Raw genomic sequence first — 12417 nt, 5'->3', positions numbered from 1 at the left:
CCCTCACCCTCCCCCCACCCCGGCTCGTGCTCTGTTTTGTCTTTCAAATAAATAAATAAAATCTTTAAAAAACATTTTTTTAATTCAATAAATAAATAAATAAATAAGTAAGTAAGTAAGTAAGTAAGTAAGTAAGTAAGTAAGTAAGTAAAATGGACGAAGCCTTCATGTGGCTCTTTTCACCCAAAGGCAAGTGCATGCACTTGGGGCCCAGCTTTGCCAGAAGGCCCAGGGGGCGAGGTCAGGTCCACCAATGTCCAAGGCTTCAAGTCAGCAGTCCCTGAAGTCAGGCCAGTGTCTTGGTCAGTGGGCCTGGAGAAGGACAGCCAGGCCCACTGGCAGCGGATGTGTGAGGTGACCGACTGTCATGTAGAAAGCAAGCTCACACACACATACGTGCACGCAGCACACATACGTGTTTTGGAGGAAAAGACCCAGGGGTTGGATCTCGGCCCCGCCACCTTCCAGCTGTGTGTCTTTACCTCTCTGCGCTTCGATTTTCTCATCTGAAAAATGGGGATAATTGTGTCTACGAGAACGGAGGCTCGGAGGAGGGCAGGGCGTTGTCTGATGCTCGGACTCTCTGACCTGACCCAGCCCAGAACAGGGGCTCAATAACCTCAGTTCAGTGAGCGCTTTTTGGGGTGAGGGCTACACGGCCCGAGTGTGTGCGTTACTTAGCACGGCGCCCGACACAGTCACTCCTCAATAAAGGCCAGCATCACCCCATGCGTCATCCAGGTGTGGAAGGAGAGGCTCTCCGGGTGGCAGGGGCAAGGCCATACTTCCTTCCCTCTTTGGGCTCATGAAGCAGACAGTTCTTGTTCTTCGTGCCAGCCCCAATCCCCTGCCTGGTGCTGACCGTTCTGCTCTGTGGCTTGCTTGGGTGGGAATGACCCCATCCCCAGCTCCAGGACATGCGCTGACAGGCTCAAACCCAACAGCACATCCGCCCCCCACCCCGGGTGGCAGGGTTCAAGGGTGGCAGGCTCAAGGGTGAATGTGAAATCTAACAGAGCCAACGAGACAGGGAGAGACATTTTCTGAGGCTTCTGAAAAAAGAGAGCCTTCCCCTCTCTTCCTCAGGACTCCGGGGACCGGTGTGGCTCTTCCACCACCCTGACGGGGCTGCTGTGGGCCACAGGGTGGACTCTGAGCTTGAGGCCAGTCCTGCGGCAGAGCAGAAAGAAGGTACCAGCTCTCTGGACAAGCTGCTGGATCAAGCCTCTCCTGAAGGGAGATCCCCCCTTTTGTTCCAGGAGACAATTACTGTCCTCCTGTTTAAGTCCATTGATATGGGCTTCCTGTCGTTTGGTGCTCAAAGATTCTTAACTATAACAACGTACATGTGTTTTCTACCTTTTCCAGATTTAACGATATAATCCCCAATATAAACGATGGGGCTGAGTTCTGGAGGCTGGAAGTCTGAAATCAAGGTGTGGGCAGGGCCACGCTCTCCCAGCCTCCAGGGGCTGCTGGCTTAGAGCTGCATCACTCCCATCTCAGCCCTGCCTGCGCCTCTGCCTTCGCATGGCATCCCCTCCCTGTATGTGTCTCCTCTCCTTACGAGGACAGTCACGCTCCCCCACGCAAGTACGACCCATCTTAACTTACGCCTAAATCACATCGACAAAGACCCTACTTCTGAATGAGGTCGCATTCACAGGTACCAGGGGCTAGCTCTGCAACATGGCTTTTTTTTGGGGGGGGGACAATTCAACCTGAAACAGGTGAAATTTCAGGGGGTTCAGTGAGCACCCCGCCATTCCAGGGGCACTCCCCCACAGGGAACAGCAGGTGCTCAGTGAATCCTGTATAAAAGATGGAACCAACCCATCACTAAGGCTTCAGTGAGCGAGCGTTTCCAGGGCACTTGCGCTCCCCAGCACATCACTCTCGAGCAGCGGAAACAGGGTCATGCTTGGGTACCACCCAAGACAGAACCTCTAGCCCCGCCACCCAAGGCCCAGCTGATCTGCTACAGGGCCCTAGAGAGACGTGGCCAAAGTGCTGTCTCCGCAGGGCCCCCAAGGGACAGACCAGCAAGGACCTTGATGCCAAGGAAGGACGATTTTAATCAGAAAGGAGAAGTCCCCGAAGAGTTAGGAGTGACTTTCCTTCTCGGACAAGGAGTCTGCAAAGCCCCAGCTGGGCCACTTAATCACGTGGACTTGGACAAGCCATCCAGCCTTCCGTGGCAGGGCCCTCAACTACAGGACTCCGATCCTGTAGGAATTGGGACACTGTGCCCACTTGTCTCTGGTCAACCATCCCTGCTTGGTGACTTCAGTTTCCTGAGTCAAAGACCAGCTCCCCACTTCATTCATTCAGGACTGGGATTACTGTAGGAATTAGGAGGACCTCACAGGGTAATTACAGTTTTCGATCTCTCCAAATTACACTGCTGTTCTCAGATAGGATGGGAAATGGTCTGTGGGGCTGAGGTCACATGAGAGCTCACAAAGCAGTAGGGTGAAGGGTACCTCCTCTAGGAAGCCCTCCCTGCCCACCTTCCCCTTCCCTCATTCTGAACACACCACTTACAGGCTCCCCAAGTGCCTCCAAATCCTTTTCTCACCCTGGCTGGAGAAAAAGCATGGTGCATATGAAATAAAAAGTAAACCGTGGCCCTCTCCTAGGACAGTTTGGCCTGTACACAGACTGCCCTTGGTCCCGATGACTCACATTCCAGAATTCGATGAAGCAGCTCCAGGTGAAATGTTTTCTCCTCTCCTAAGTCCTAGGTCAACATTCTTTCCCAGCAGCCGCTCAGGGTGGCTACGGGCTGTGTCCCCAAAATTCCAATGTCGAAATCCTGACCCCCAGCACCTCATAACGTCACCGTATCTGGAGATGGGGGTCTTTAAAGAGGTGATCAAGGTAACATGAGGTCACCAGAGTGGGCCCTGATCCAGTGTGACTGGGGTCCTTACAGGACACAGACCCACACGGTGGGACAACCCCGTGAGGACACAGGGAGAGCATGGCCGTCCACACACGAGGAGAGAGGCCTCGGGAGGACCCTGCCCCGCCCGCGCCTGGACCTCGGGCTTTGGCCTCCAGGACCAGGAGAGGGTCCTTGTCTGCTGAGTGAGCCTCATCTGTCGTGTCTGTTATGGTGGCCTGAGTGGACCAACAGTGGCACAGAATATGCTGGGAGTTTCCAGCAGGAAGGAGAGAGCAGGCCAAAGCTCTGGGAAACCAATGTTTTTGTTCCATCAGAAAGGAACAAAACCCACACCAGAGAGCTCCCAAACTCAAGGCCAACCTGGACAAAGGTCAACATCCAAGAGAAGTAGGTACACAGGACAGGATCGGATGGGATAGGGGAGAGCAAGCAGGATACCTTGCCTGTGAACGACAGAAACCCCCCCCAAACAGCCTTGAACTAGAGTAAGACATTCATCAGCTCGTGTAACATGAAGTCCAAAAGCAAAGCAGCTCAGGGGCTGGCTGTCAGCTGCTCAAGGTCACCAGGGCCAGGTTCTCTCCAGCGCTCTGCTACACGTGCCCAGGTGTGGCTTCATCCAGAGCCAGGGCTCAGCTGCCTATAGTAAGCCCAGGTGTCACCTCCATGGGACAAGTAATTCCATGGGACAACTTCCAAAATAGGTAAGATCTCTCTCCAGAGTGACCTAACCTTTCCCAGAGGCCCTCAGGAGACTTCCACTACCATCTCTTCGGCCAAGAAGAGCCATGCTCACACCTGACCCCTCAATGCAGATGGCATCACCGGGACAGAGCAAAGGAAGCGTTAAGGTGCCCTGTTTGTGCCGTAATCGGGGTCTGTCGGGGCGACCAGAGGTTCCTGGAAACCGAATCCAGGCAGGAACAGGTCAAGCCTGGTGTCCGGAGAGACCTGAAGGAGATCAGGAGGCAGCTCCACCTCCCGTGGCTGCCTGCGGCTCACACGAAACCCCGGAACGGGAGGCCGAGACTGTGGGGGACAGAGAGGGAGTCTGGGCAGGAGGGATCAGTTACAACTGCTGACAGGTGGCTGAGCCAGGGTCCTTGAGGAGGAATGAACCCCTCCTCTACCGTTCATCACGGGGCACCATTCTCTCGCAGGAACTGTGTCTACAACATGTTTTAATGAGACGCGTGGACAGAAACGTAACAGGAAGCAGCGGTCTGGCCCACTCAATGCACGCCTGCCCTCGGACCTGGATCCCAGATACCCTGGAGTAAGGAATGAATTTGCTGGATATCACATTATAAATGCTCCCACAGACAGCCTTTTGCTTTAAAACTGGCTATTTATTTTTCTCTCCACTTGTAGAAGTAATTACCACAATAGAGAACTTAGAAAACACAACAATCCACGAAGGAAAACCACCACAGTCGCCCCCTCCCCACCCCCTGGCCCATCCCACCGGCGAGGGAGGTCGGCTGCTGGCCTCGGTGGCCACGGGATCGGGCCGTGGGCAGGCGCTGGCTACGGCCGTGAGCACGCCAGCTCCCGGGAGCTCGGGCGGCCGAGGCCAGGGCCGTGCTCGGGGACTCACACGCCAGCAGCGGCATGGCAGGGTCAAGCCCCGGTCTCTCCCTCAGCACACTGGCCCAGGGAACCGGACGAGAGGGAAGCAAACACCCGCACCCACTCCTGCGGGGCCCCCAGCCCTGAGTCTCCTGGTGGGCTCTCAGGACCACCCGGCGGGCTCTCAGGACCACCAGCTTGGGCAGCATGGCAACAACCGCTAAGACGATCCAGGATGATGTTAAAAACTGGAACAGATTCCCGGTTACCCCTTTATTCGTCTCACGCATGACTTTCAGACACGCTGCCTCGGACGGGAGCAGGCGGGACCTGCCAGAGATGCTGGGGGCGCCCCCCTGGAGGGTGCACAAGGGGACGGGCAGAGAGATGCTCAAGAACCACTGACGGAACCTCCTACAGCCCCCAGTACCTCCCCGTGGATACAGATGCCTGCGAAGTACGGGCAGAAGACAAGAGACGTCGTGTTACAGGAAATACACAGTGTCCTCAACGCACGGCTCCCAAACTCTGCAGAGATGGCAGCAGCCCAACATTCAGTCTTTAGCCTAAAGTATTTCCCGCCTTAACCATTTTAATGCTGCAAAGCCCCACCCCCATCTGGAAACACTGCAAAGAGTATGTCCAGGCTCCCTCTGAAGCCCCTCTCAGCCAGATGCCGTGTCACCTGGCCACAGTGATTCCCCGTGGCTCCACGGAGCACAGTGGGGACCCGCGCACCCTGGGCCTGAGAGCAGCGACCCACTCCGTGGCCATGACTGCGCGTTCCAGGGTAGGCAGCACAAGATGGCGGTGACAGGCAGGCACAGGATCGGAGTCCGAGCTCTGCTGCTGATCCCTTGGACTGGGCAGTCCCCGCGGGCCTCGGTTTCCTCATCTGTAAAGTGGGAACACTGAAGGGATTACACAGAACAGGGAAGCCCAGCGCCCAGCACCGGCACATCCTCAGGGTCAGTGAATGTCAGCCCTGGCACACCGCCTCCAACTCACGTCACATCAACCCTGGTGCTCTCAGTTCCTAAAAAACTGCTCTTCTGAGTGCCAAGTCCAAGCTCGGGGGGTAATCCTAGCCAGAGCCACCCCCGGTCTAGAACCGGCCAGGCCTGCCCAGCTGGAGGGGACCACAGGCCAGCAACCCTGGACCAGGAGCGAGTGGCCTCACGAGGGCTCTGGCAGGGACTCACTCAGACTGCAGAGCAGACAGGGCCCAACAAAGGCTGAGCCTGTGTGGAGGGGCCACAGGGGGCACCCAGGCGACACAGGCAGCCCCCAGGGAGAAGGAAGCCCTTTCACCGGCCAAACTGGAACCCTCCCCACAGAACAATGAATACTCCATCATTGTTTTGCCTTGAATCACATTTTTAAACACTTAACATACGGACATCTGTTCCTTGATGTTTCGTCTTTGTTCATCTGTCATCCTCAAAATGAAAGTCCAGAACCTTCCGCACTAATTTTAAAGTCCGGCTGAACATTTAGTAATGAACAAAGCTGAAAACACAGAAGAAAAAAGATGTATTTTTTTTAAATCTTATATATTTCTACTCACAAATTAGAACAAAACTTTCTCTCTACCTGCAGCTTTTCGTGTCTACACAACCCCTGAAGTTCTAACGACTGTTCATTCTCTAGACCGACTTCAGTTTTCTCATATAGAAACACAAACACGATGTGCTTCTGTGGACCGCGCACAGGGCACAAGCAGCCCCGAGACCACGAGCGACGTGAGCACCCGGGACCGCACAGGGCTGGCTCGGAGAAAGGCACTCCTATCAAAGAGAGACATGCAGTGGACAAACCTGTTTAAATTTCCCTCTAATTTTGTCTAAGTCCTCGTGAAGTTTATCATAAGTAGGGTCATCGTAAGGGAACTTCTCAATCATTCCAATCAACGATTCTAAGGCCTTCATCTTTTTGCTGTAAAGCACAGAAATAAAAACTTTTAGTCCTTTGTACACAGTGGGCTCTGCTTTGTGACGACGACACTGATCACTTACTTGAAAGCAATGGGCGTGCTCAGCATGCCTGAGTCCAGAAGCCGGATGAATAATTTTCTCACTACACTCAATATTTATTTACCTAGCAACGTGCCCTTGCCCACACCCTGCACTCAACATCAAGTGCATATCAAGCTTATGGATATACCTGTATCCCAGCCAGGGAGCAAGCGACTGAGGCAACCCGCCGACCTCCCCTAGGTCACAGACGTGGGAACAGACAAAACCAGGCAAGAAAAGAGCGCTGGGACACAATCTAGCCTGTTGTAGGCCTGGGATTTTCTGGGACCCAGAAATGTCACGCTCACAGCCTTGGGGAGTTCAGCGGCAGGTAGACCAGCAAGCCCCTCCCTCCAAAGGGCAAGAATCAGTGTCTGGTATCTGGGTCCAGTTCCCTCTCCCAGGAAGGCAAAGCTCTGCTGGGAGGCGAGGTGGCTCCCAGGCCCTCGGGTATTTAACTTCTCTGTAACATGCACATTTAACAGTCACCTCACAGCTTTCAAGAGAAGTAACCTCCGTAAAGCCCAAAACCTAGCACAGGGTAGGTGTTCAGTAAGCGTGAAGTCTCCTGGCTTCCATGGGACCCTGGATACCAGGGCTCACACCTGGGGGTGGGGGAGACCATTCCCAGATGTGCACATCTGGGAAATGCACAGTGATCCTGACAAGCACCCTCCCCTAGACCACACTGGGTCATCTGAGTGTCAGAGGATGCTAGGTATTTGATTAATGGGAATTCAACAGAACTCTTCCCCAGGATGAGTCAAAAGCAACCAACATCTCCTAAGTACCTGCTCATAACTGCTGTTTTTAGGTACACGAGGAAGTCCGCCGATGGCAAGTCGGTTTATGAGAACGAGATGGCTACCTAATACAAACTGTAAAAGGTCAAAAGGAAGTAAATTAAAGCAACAAAGCACTCGGTTTCCAGGGCGATGGAAGGCCAATGCCAACATGTGGGAAACGGCTGTATTCCAGCGTGATAAGAATGCCAGCCACTTTTAACTAGGCAAGTAGCAACTTACTCTTCTCTGGTCAGTGAAGCTACTCGAAACACACCCAGCCCGTCACACCGTCAAAGTCGGTGCGTGTCAGGGGGGTGTGCCCGCTCCCGGCTGATCCAACAACACAGCAGAGCTCGAGCTCAGCCCTGGCCAAACGCTGGCCTGCACACGGCCCCACCAGGCTGCTGGGCGGGGGGCACCTCCGAGTCCATCAGGAAGCCACGGTCGTCTGATATAAAGCCCCATCCTTCAGTCTGAGATACCGCCTTCCGTGGTTTCTCTGGCGTTAAAAGCCCCTTATTTTACTGAATGATAACGCAGATAGGGCTTTTCCCTTACTTGGAACGTAAAGAAACAGAAGATCCTCTATCAGCCTTCCACCATTATTTAAAAACTGTACTAACATAAGAATGCAAAAAACCGTGATCCACAGCCCTAGGAGACAGGCTTCTAGGTTGCGTTTCAAGGAGGCCCTCGAGCTGCGCTGGTGGGGAAGGGGCGGCAGCGAGGCGCGCTGGACGGCTTCTGCCAGCCCCCAGCCGACCAGCTGAGACAGACAGGGTGCGTGGCTTTAAGAAATTAGGGGGCCCCTGCTCGGGGGGCCGGGGCGGCAGCCCCTGGGTGTGCGACCCTCCGCGCAGGGTACGGCACTCCTCCAGGAGCCGGCACATGTCGGAGTCACGGAGAAGGGAAGGCTGAGGGAGAGCTCCAAGGACGGCCTTGCTCGTCCTCTGGCGGACTGGAGCGCAGAGCGGAGCGGAGAGGAGCGGAGAAGAGAGCCAAGCTCAGCTTTGACTGCCACCCAGTGGCGCCCCAAGTCGCCAAGCGCCATCCCAACCGCTCTCGCAGTCCTCAGAGGACCATCCCCACCCCGGGTGCGCCTCGGCTCCCGTATACATCTGGTCCACTGCCAGCAACTCGTGCCGCCAGAGCGGCCCAGGGACTCCATCGGGGTAGGGCAGGCCATCTCAGCATCACCCACAGTCAGCTGTGAGCACCCTTGTCCTCATATTCGAATAGAGAGGCGCCCAAATTTTAGAAATTCAAAATATTTCAAGTAAGACGAGTCACGCAGACAGGGGACTGCCACCTTCCCTGCTGTCATCCACTCTCCTTGGGCCCCTCCCAGGCCAGGCGAAGGCAGCAGACATCAGGAGGCAGGGCACCAGCCGAAGCGGACTCTGGGCTCCCAGGAGCAGCGGGACAGCCAGGCCACCCGTGCCTTTCACCTCAGGGTTCGTTCCCAGGTTAAGAATGAAGACAGATGTGCAACAGGGTCCCGGGGGCTTCAGCGGGTAGCACATGGCGAGAACAGTTTAAAAAGACTACAAATGATCCGAAAAATAGCTAGCATTTACTCAGTGCCTCCAAGAACCAAACACGTGTTAAACACACCACCTTATCTCACTAGCACACCTCGTTGGCTGCACTAAAAACCTAGTGACAACAGAGTCACCATTTTCAACCCTACTCATACCAAGGTTACCGTACTGCGTTTATTAGAAGCTCTGAGGAAAGATAAACAAGAAGACAGAATCCACTTCAACATTATTTTACTGGCAGGGGATCTAAAATCCACTTGGTGCTCTGATGCTTGCAGGGAAAAGGCAGAGGACTCCAAGAAGGCTCGACAAGTAAAAACGCGTGTTCACCAGACACCGAAAATGAGCTCTGCGCTAGTTACGATTTCCTGTGAATATGTGACAACATTCAAGTTTGGTCTATTTTCTCCACGTGACAGATGAGGAAAACTGAGGCACGAATTGCCCCAAGTCAGAGTAAGCTATGGAACCACACTCCTGCTCCACACAATGAAAAAGAAAGAAGTCTTAAACTTTACCTGTCTTTCTCAGTGGTACAACTGTGCAGGAGACATCTCCAAGCGAAAGCAAAGCCTTGATAGCACCCAATCTGTGAATTCACAAAACAGTTAAGCGTGAAATTAATAAGCAACAAGCTACACTGTATCTAATTATCAAGCTCTCGAAACTAAAGGTGGGGAGGAAGGGCAGTGGTGCTTCTTACGCTGCGGTTCTGGAAGCACCTGCTGGGCACGAGACCACAGAAGTCAGGTGGCCGAGCCTTCAGTGGGGCGGCAGCCTCCCAGAAGGTGCCGCTGGCCCCGCCCCTGGGTCTGCATGTCCTGTGTGGTCCCCCCTGACTGCAGCGGGGTGGCCCCGTGCATGGCTTCTGAATTTAGGCATAGCAGACGACGTCACTCCTGCCTTCCTGTCTTGCATCACTGACCCAAGCGTCATGAGGCCACTCCACCAGCCCTATGGAGAGGTCCACGCGGCAAGAGCAGCTGTGTGAGTAAGCCATCTCAGAAGTGGCCCTCCCAGCCCCAGGCGAGCCTTCCCATGGCTGCAGGCAGGACTCCAGCACCGTGCGGCCCGGAGCCAGAACCAGCCAGCCCAGCGTGTTGTCGGAGGCCCACACAGTTTGTGGTGATCCTGACTGCCACAGGCGGTCATTCAGAGCCGGTCCTCCATAGCGAGGGCCCAGCGAGGGCAAAGGGCAGAAGAGAAGACGACTATGGATTTCAGAGGACTTCAATGGGAAGGGGTGACACAGGGTAAGGATTCAGGTGGCGGAAGCACCATGATACGCTGGTGTAAACTGAGGTGGCCGAGGACCGGCTTTCTCATTCCCCAGACCGTACCACTTCCTCCTCCTTACGCAGGCACACCTCAGAGAGACACGGGTTCGGTTCCGGACCACCGCGACAGTGAACTGCTTGGTTTCCCAGCGCATAGGAAAGTTATGTTTACACCACACTCTACTCTACCACGGGTGCAACAGCAATATGTCTACAAAATAATGTACACACCTTCAGTAAAAAATACTTTATTGCTAAAAAACACTAACCCTCATCAGACTCTCAGCGAGTCATAATCACTGATTACTGATCACCGAAGCGAATATAATAATGAAAAGGTTTGAAATGCAAGAATTACCGAAGTGTGACACAGACACAAGAAGTGAGCAAATACTGCTGGAAAAAATGGTGCTGACAGGCCTGCCTGGCACGGGAGTGCACAGACCTTCCATCTGTAAAAATCACAGTATCTGTGGAGCGCAGAGACGAGGCGTGCTCGCGCAGCAACATGCTCTGTCCTTCTGGATGAAGAATGTTGCTCCATCCACATTCTCTAGTCCACCGCCGTTTAAAGAGGCCTCCAGTTCTGGCTCTACCATACTGATCATCACAGTAAACTATAAACTATGAGTGAAAAGGATTCATTTCTAAAAACAAGGGCGGGGGGGGTCCCACTCACCTCAGATCCAATTTTGGCTCCATGTAACGTGCCATACTGTCTTCCTTCGATTATACCCAAACTGTTGCCTTCTTCATAGCCTTCCTGATATCCTTCCCCGTGAAACCTGCGATGGAGAAGCAAGCTTGATCAAAGAAATAGGAGAAAAGAGTGTATTTCCTGGAAGAAAATTTTTCCAGGAATTTTCTCTCCCATATTACCCAGACTCAGCAAGACAAGACACAGTATAGCAGAAAGAGTATCGAATTTAAGTCATAGGCCACGATCCCAGCTCTACCCCCTCAGTCTCTGCCAGCAAGTCACCACACCTCACGAAGCCCAATCTGCCTCTGGCCAAATTCGTGAATCCCAAACCTGGTAAGATACCAGAAACACAGAGGAAAGTTTTAAAGACACAAATCCAAGGGTCTCGCCCCCGATACTACTCAGTGAGTCTGGAGGAAGGCCCAGGAATCTAGTTTTTGAAACCCCCCAGGTGACTCCAGTGTGCAGCCAGGTTAGCGAGCCAAAGTTCTGTGCGTCTAAGCCACACGCTACGTCAAGTGCTTCAAAACTCTCTGCCGCATACACAGGGCTTTCCATCACAACTCAGTACACCAGAAGGGAGAAATGCCATCAGATCACCACAAAATACACGAAGGCAGCGTGCCCAGCGTAGAGGAACGGCTGGGACTTTGAGGGCTCAACAGTGGAAGTGGGACCATCTTAATCCGCAATCACCAAAAACAGACGTTTGCGGAGTCCCCAGTGAGGCAGTGTATGCTCCCACTTATTGGCTATGTGACCCTGGGGAGTGATCTTGCCTCCTCATCTGTAAAACACGGTGAAGAATAGGATTTAATCCACAAAGAGGCTAAAATAGTCAACGGGGAGACAACACTGAGCTCACTGTTGGGTTCGCACAAAGCTCTAAATAAATGTCAGCGGCTGATGGTTAAATGTTCACTCTCTTTCAGGACTGACGTCTACTGATGTCTCAAGTGGGCCGGGCACTGGAAGATGGCCACAAAGCAACTCGTGGGTCCCCACCGTCACAGCGCTGGGCACCCCCCAGGGGCTCCGGAGGGAGAGGGACGACGTCTGACACATTTATCAGCATGCCCATGAATGCTGCCGTATGTCCCACCACTAAGGAACAAGGAAGAGGGGCAGCGCCCAGATGGCAAAGGTCCGTCCCACCCAAGTACCGGGCGTCCCCAGAGGAAGGCAGTCATCAGGCCCAGCAGATGCTCGGGGCCGCCCGGACCGGGAGGCGGGTCTGGGGGAGCAGCTGGGCACGTGGCGCGCCGCCGAGAAGTAAAGCAGCGGCCACAGCACCTCGGCCCCACACGCGTCCGCGGCCGTCGCTGGCCCAGGACGCCCCCCACCCGACGCCCGCGCCCGCGGCTCACCAGGCCCGCGCTGCCTCCGCAGCCGAGGGAAGACGCTGGCCCGGCCCCACCACCCACCTCTCGTCCGCCATCACGATGGCGTCGAACATGTCTTGACTCCCGGCCATGGCGGCTCCCCGCCCGGCCCGGCTCGCCCTGCCCTTCGGGCTCCGCCGCCCCGCACGGCCACCGCCACCCGCGAGGCTCGAGCGCTCACTCACCGCGTCTGCGGAGGCGAGGCCACTTCCGGGGGCGGCGGCGCGGGGCAGGCCG

The 12417-nt window shown here is 54.6% G+C and overlaps 1 protein-coding gene across 3 annotated transcripts in view; it reads right to left on the bottom strand.

Annotated features, from left to right (window-relative positions):
* Window positions 1-12417, bottom strand: part of LTO1 (LTO1 maturation factor of ABCE1) — an 18547-nt gene extending 6130 nt beyond the window's left edge. The window contains exons 1-6 of one of the 3 annotated variants that reach the window (XM_036099570.2): window positions 12166-12404; window positions 10775-10880; window positions 9337-9407; window positions 6295-6412; window positions 5874-5986; window positions 4237-5372 (exon numbers count right to left, since the gene is read on the bottom strand). In XM_036099570.2, the coding sequence (XP_035955463.1) occupies window positions 5918-5986; window positions 6295-6412; window positions 9337-9407; window positions 10775-10880; window positions 12166-12272 (471 nt within the window). In that variant the 5' untranslated portion in view covers window positions 12273-12404 and the 3' untranslated portion in view covers window positions 4237-5372; window positions 5874-5917. Of the gene's footprint in view, window positions 1-4236; window positions 5373-5873; window positions 5987-6294; window positions 6413-9336; window positions 9408-10774; window positions 10881-12165 lie in introns of those variants that run through there. The other 2 variants (XM_078057664.1, XM_078057665.1) reach the window with 2 other exon arrangements.

The sequence above is a fragment of the Halichoerus grypus genome, chromosome 11 (genome assembly GCF_964656455.1).
Source record: "Halichoerus grypus chromosome 11, mHalGry1.hap1.1, whole genome shotgun sequence".
NCBI classification, from domain to species: domain Eukaryota; kingdom Metazoa; phylum Chordata; class Mammalia; order Carnivora; family Phocidae; genus Halichoerus; species Halichoerus grypus.
This window is presented reverse-complemented; position numbering and strand designations above follow the sequence as displayed.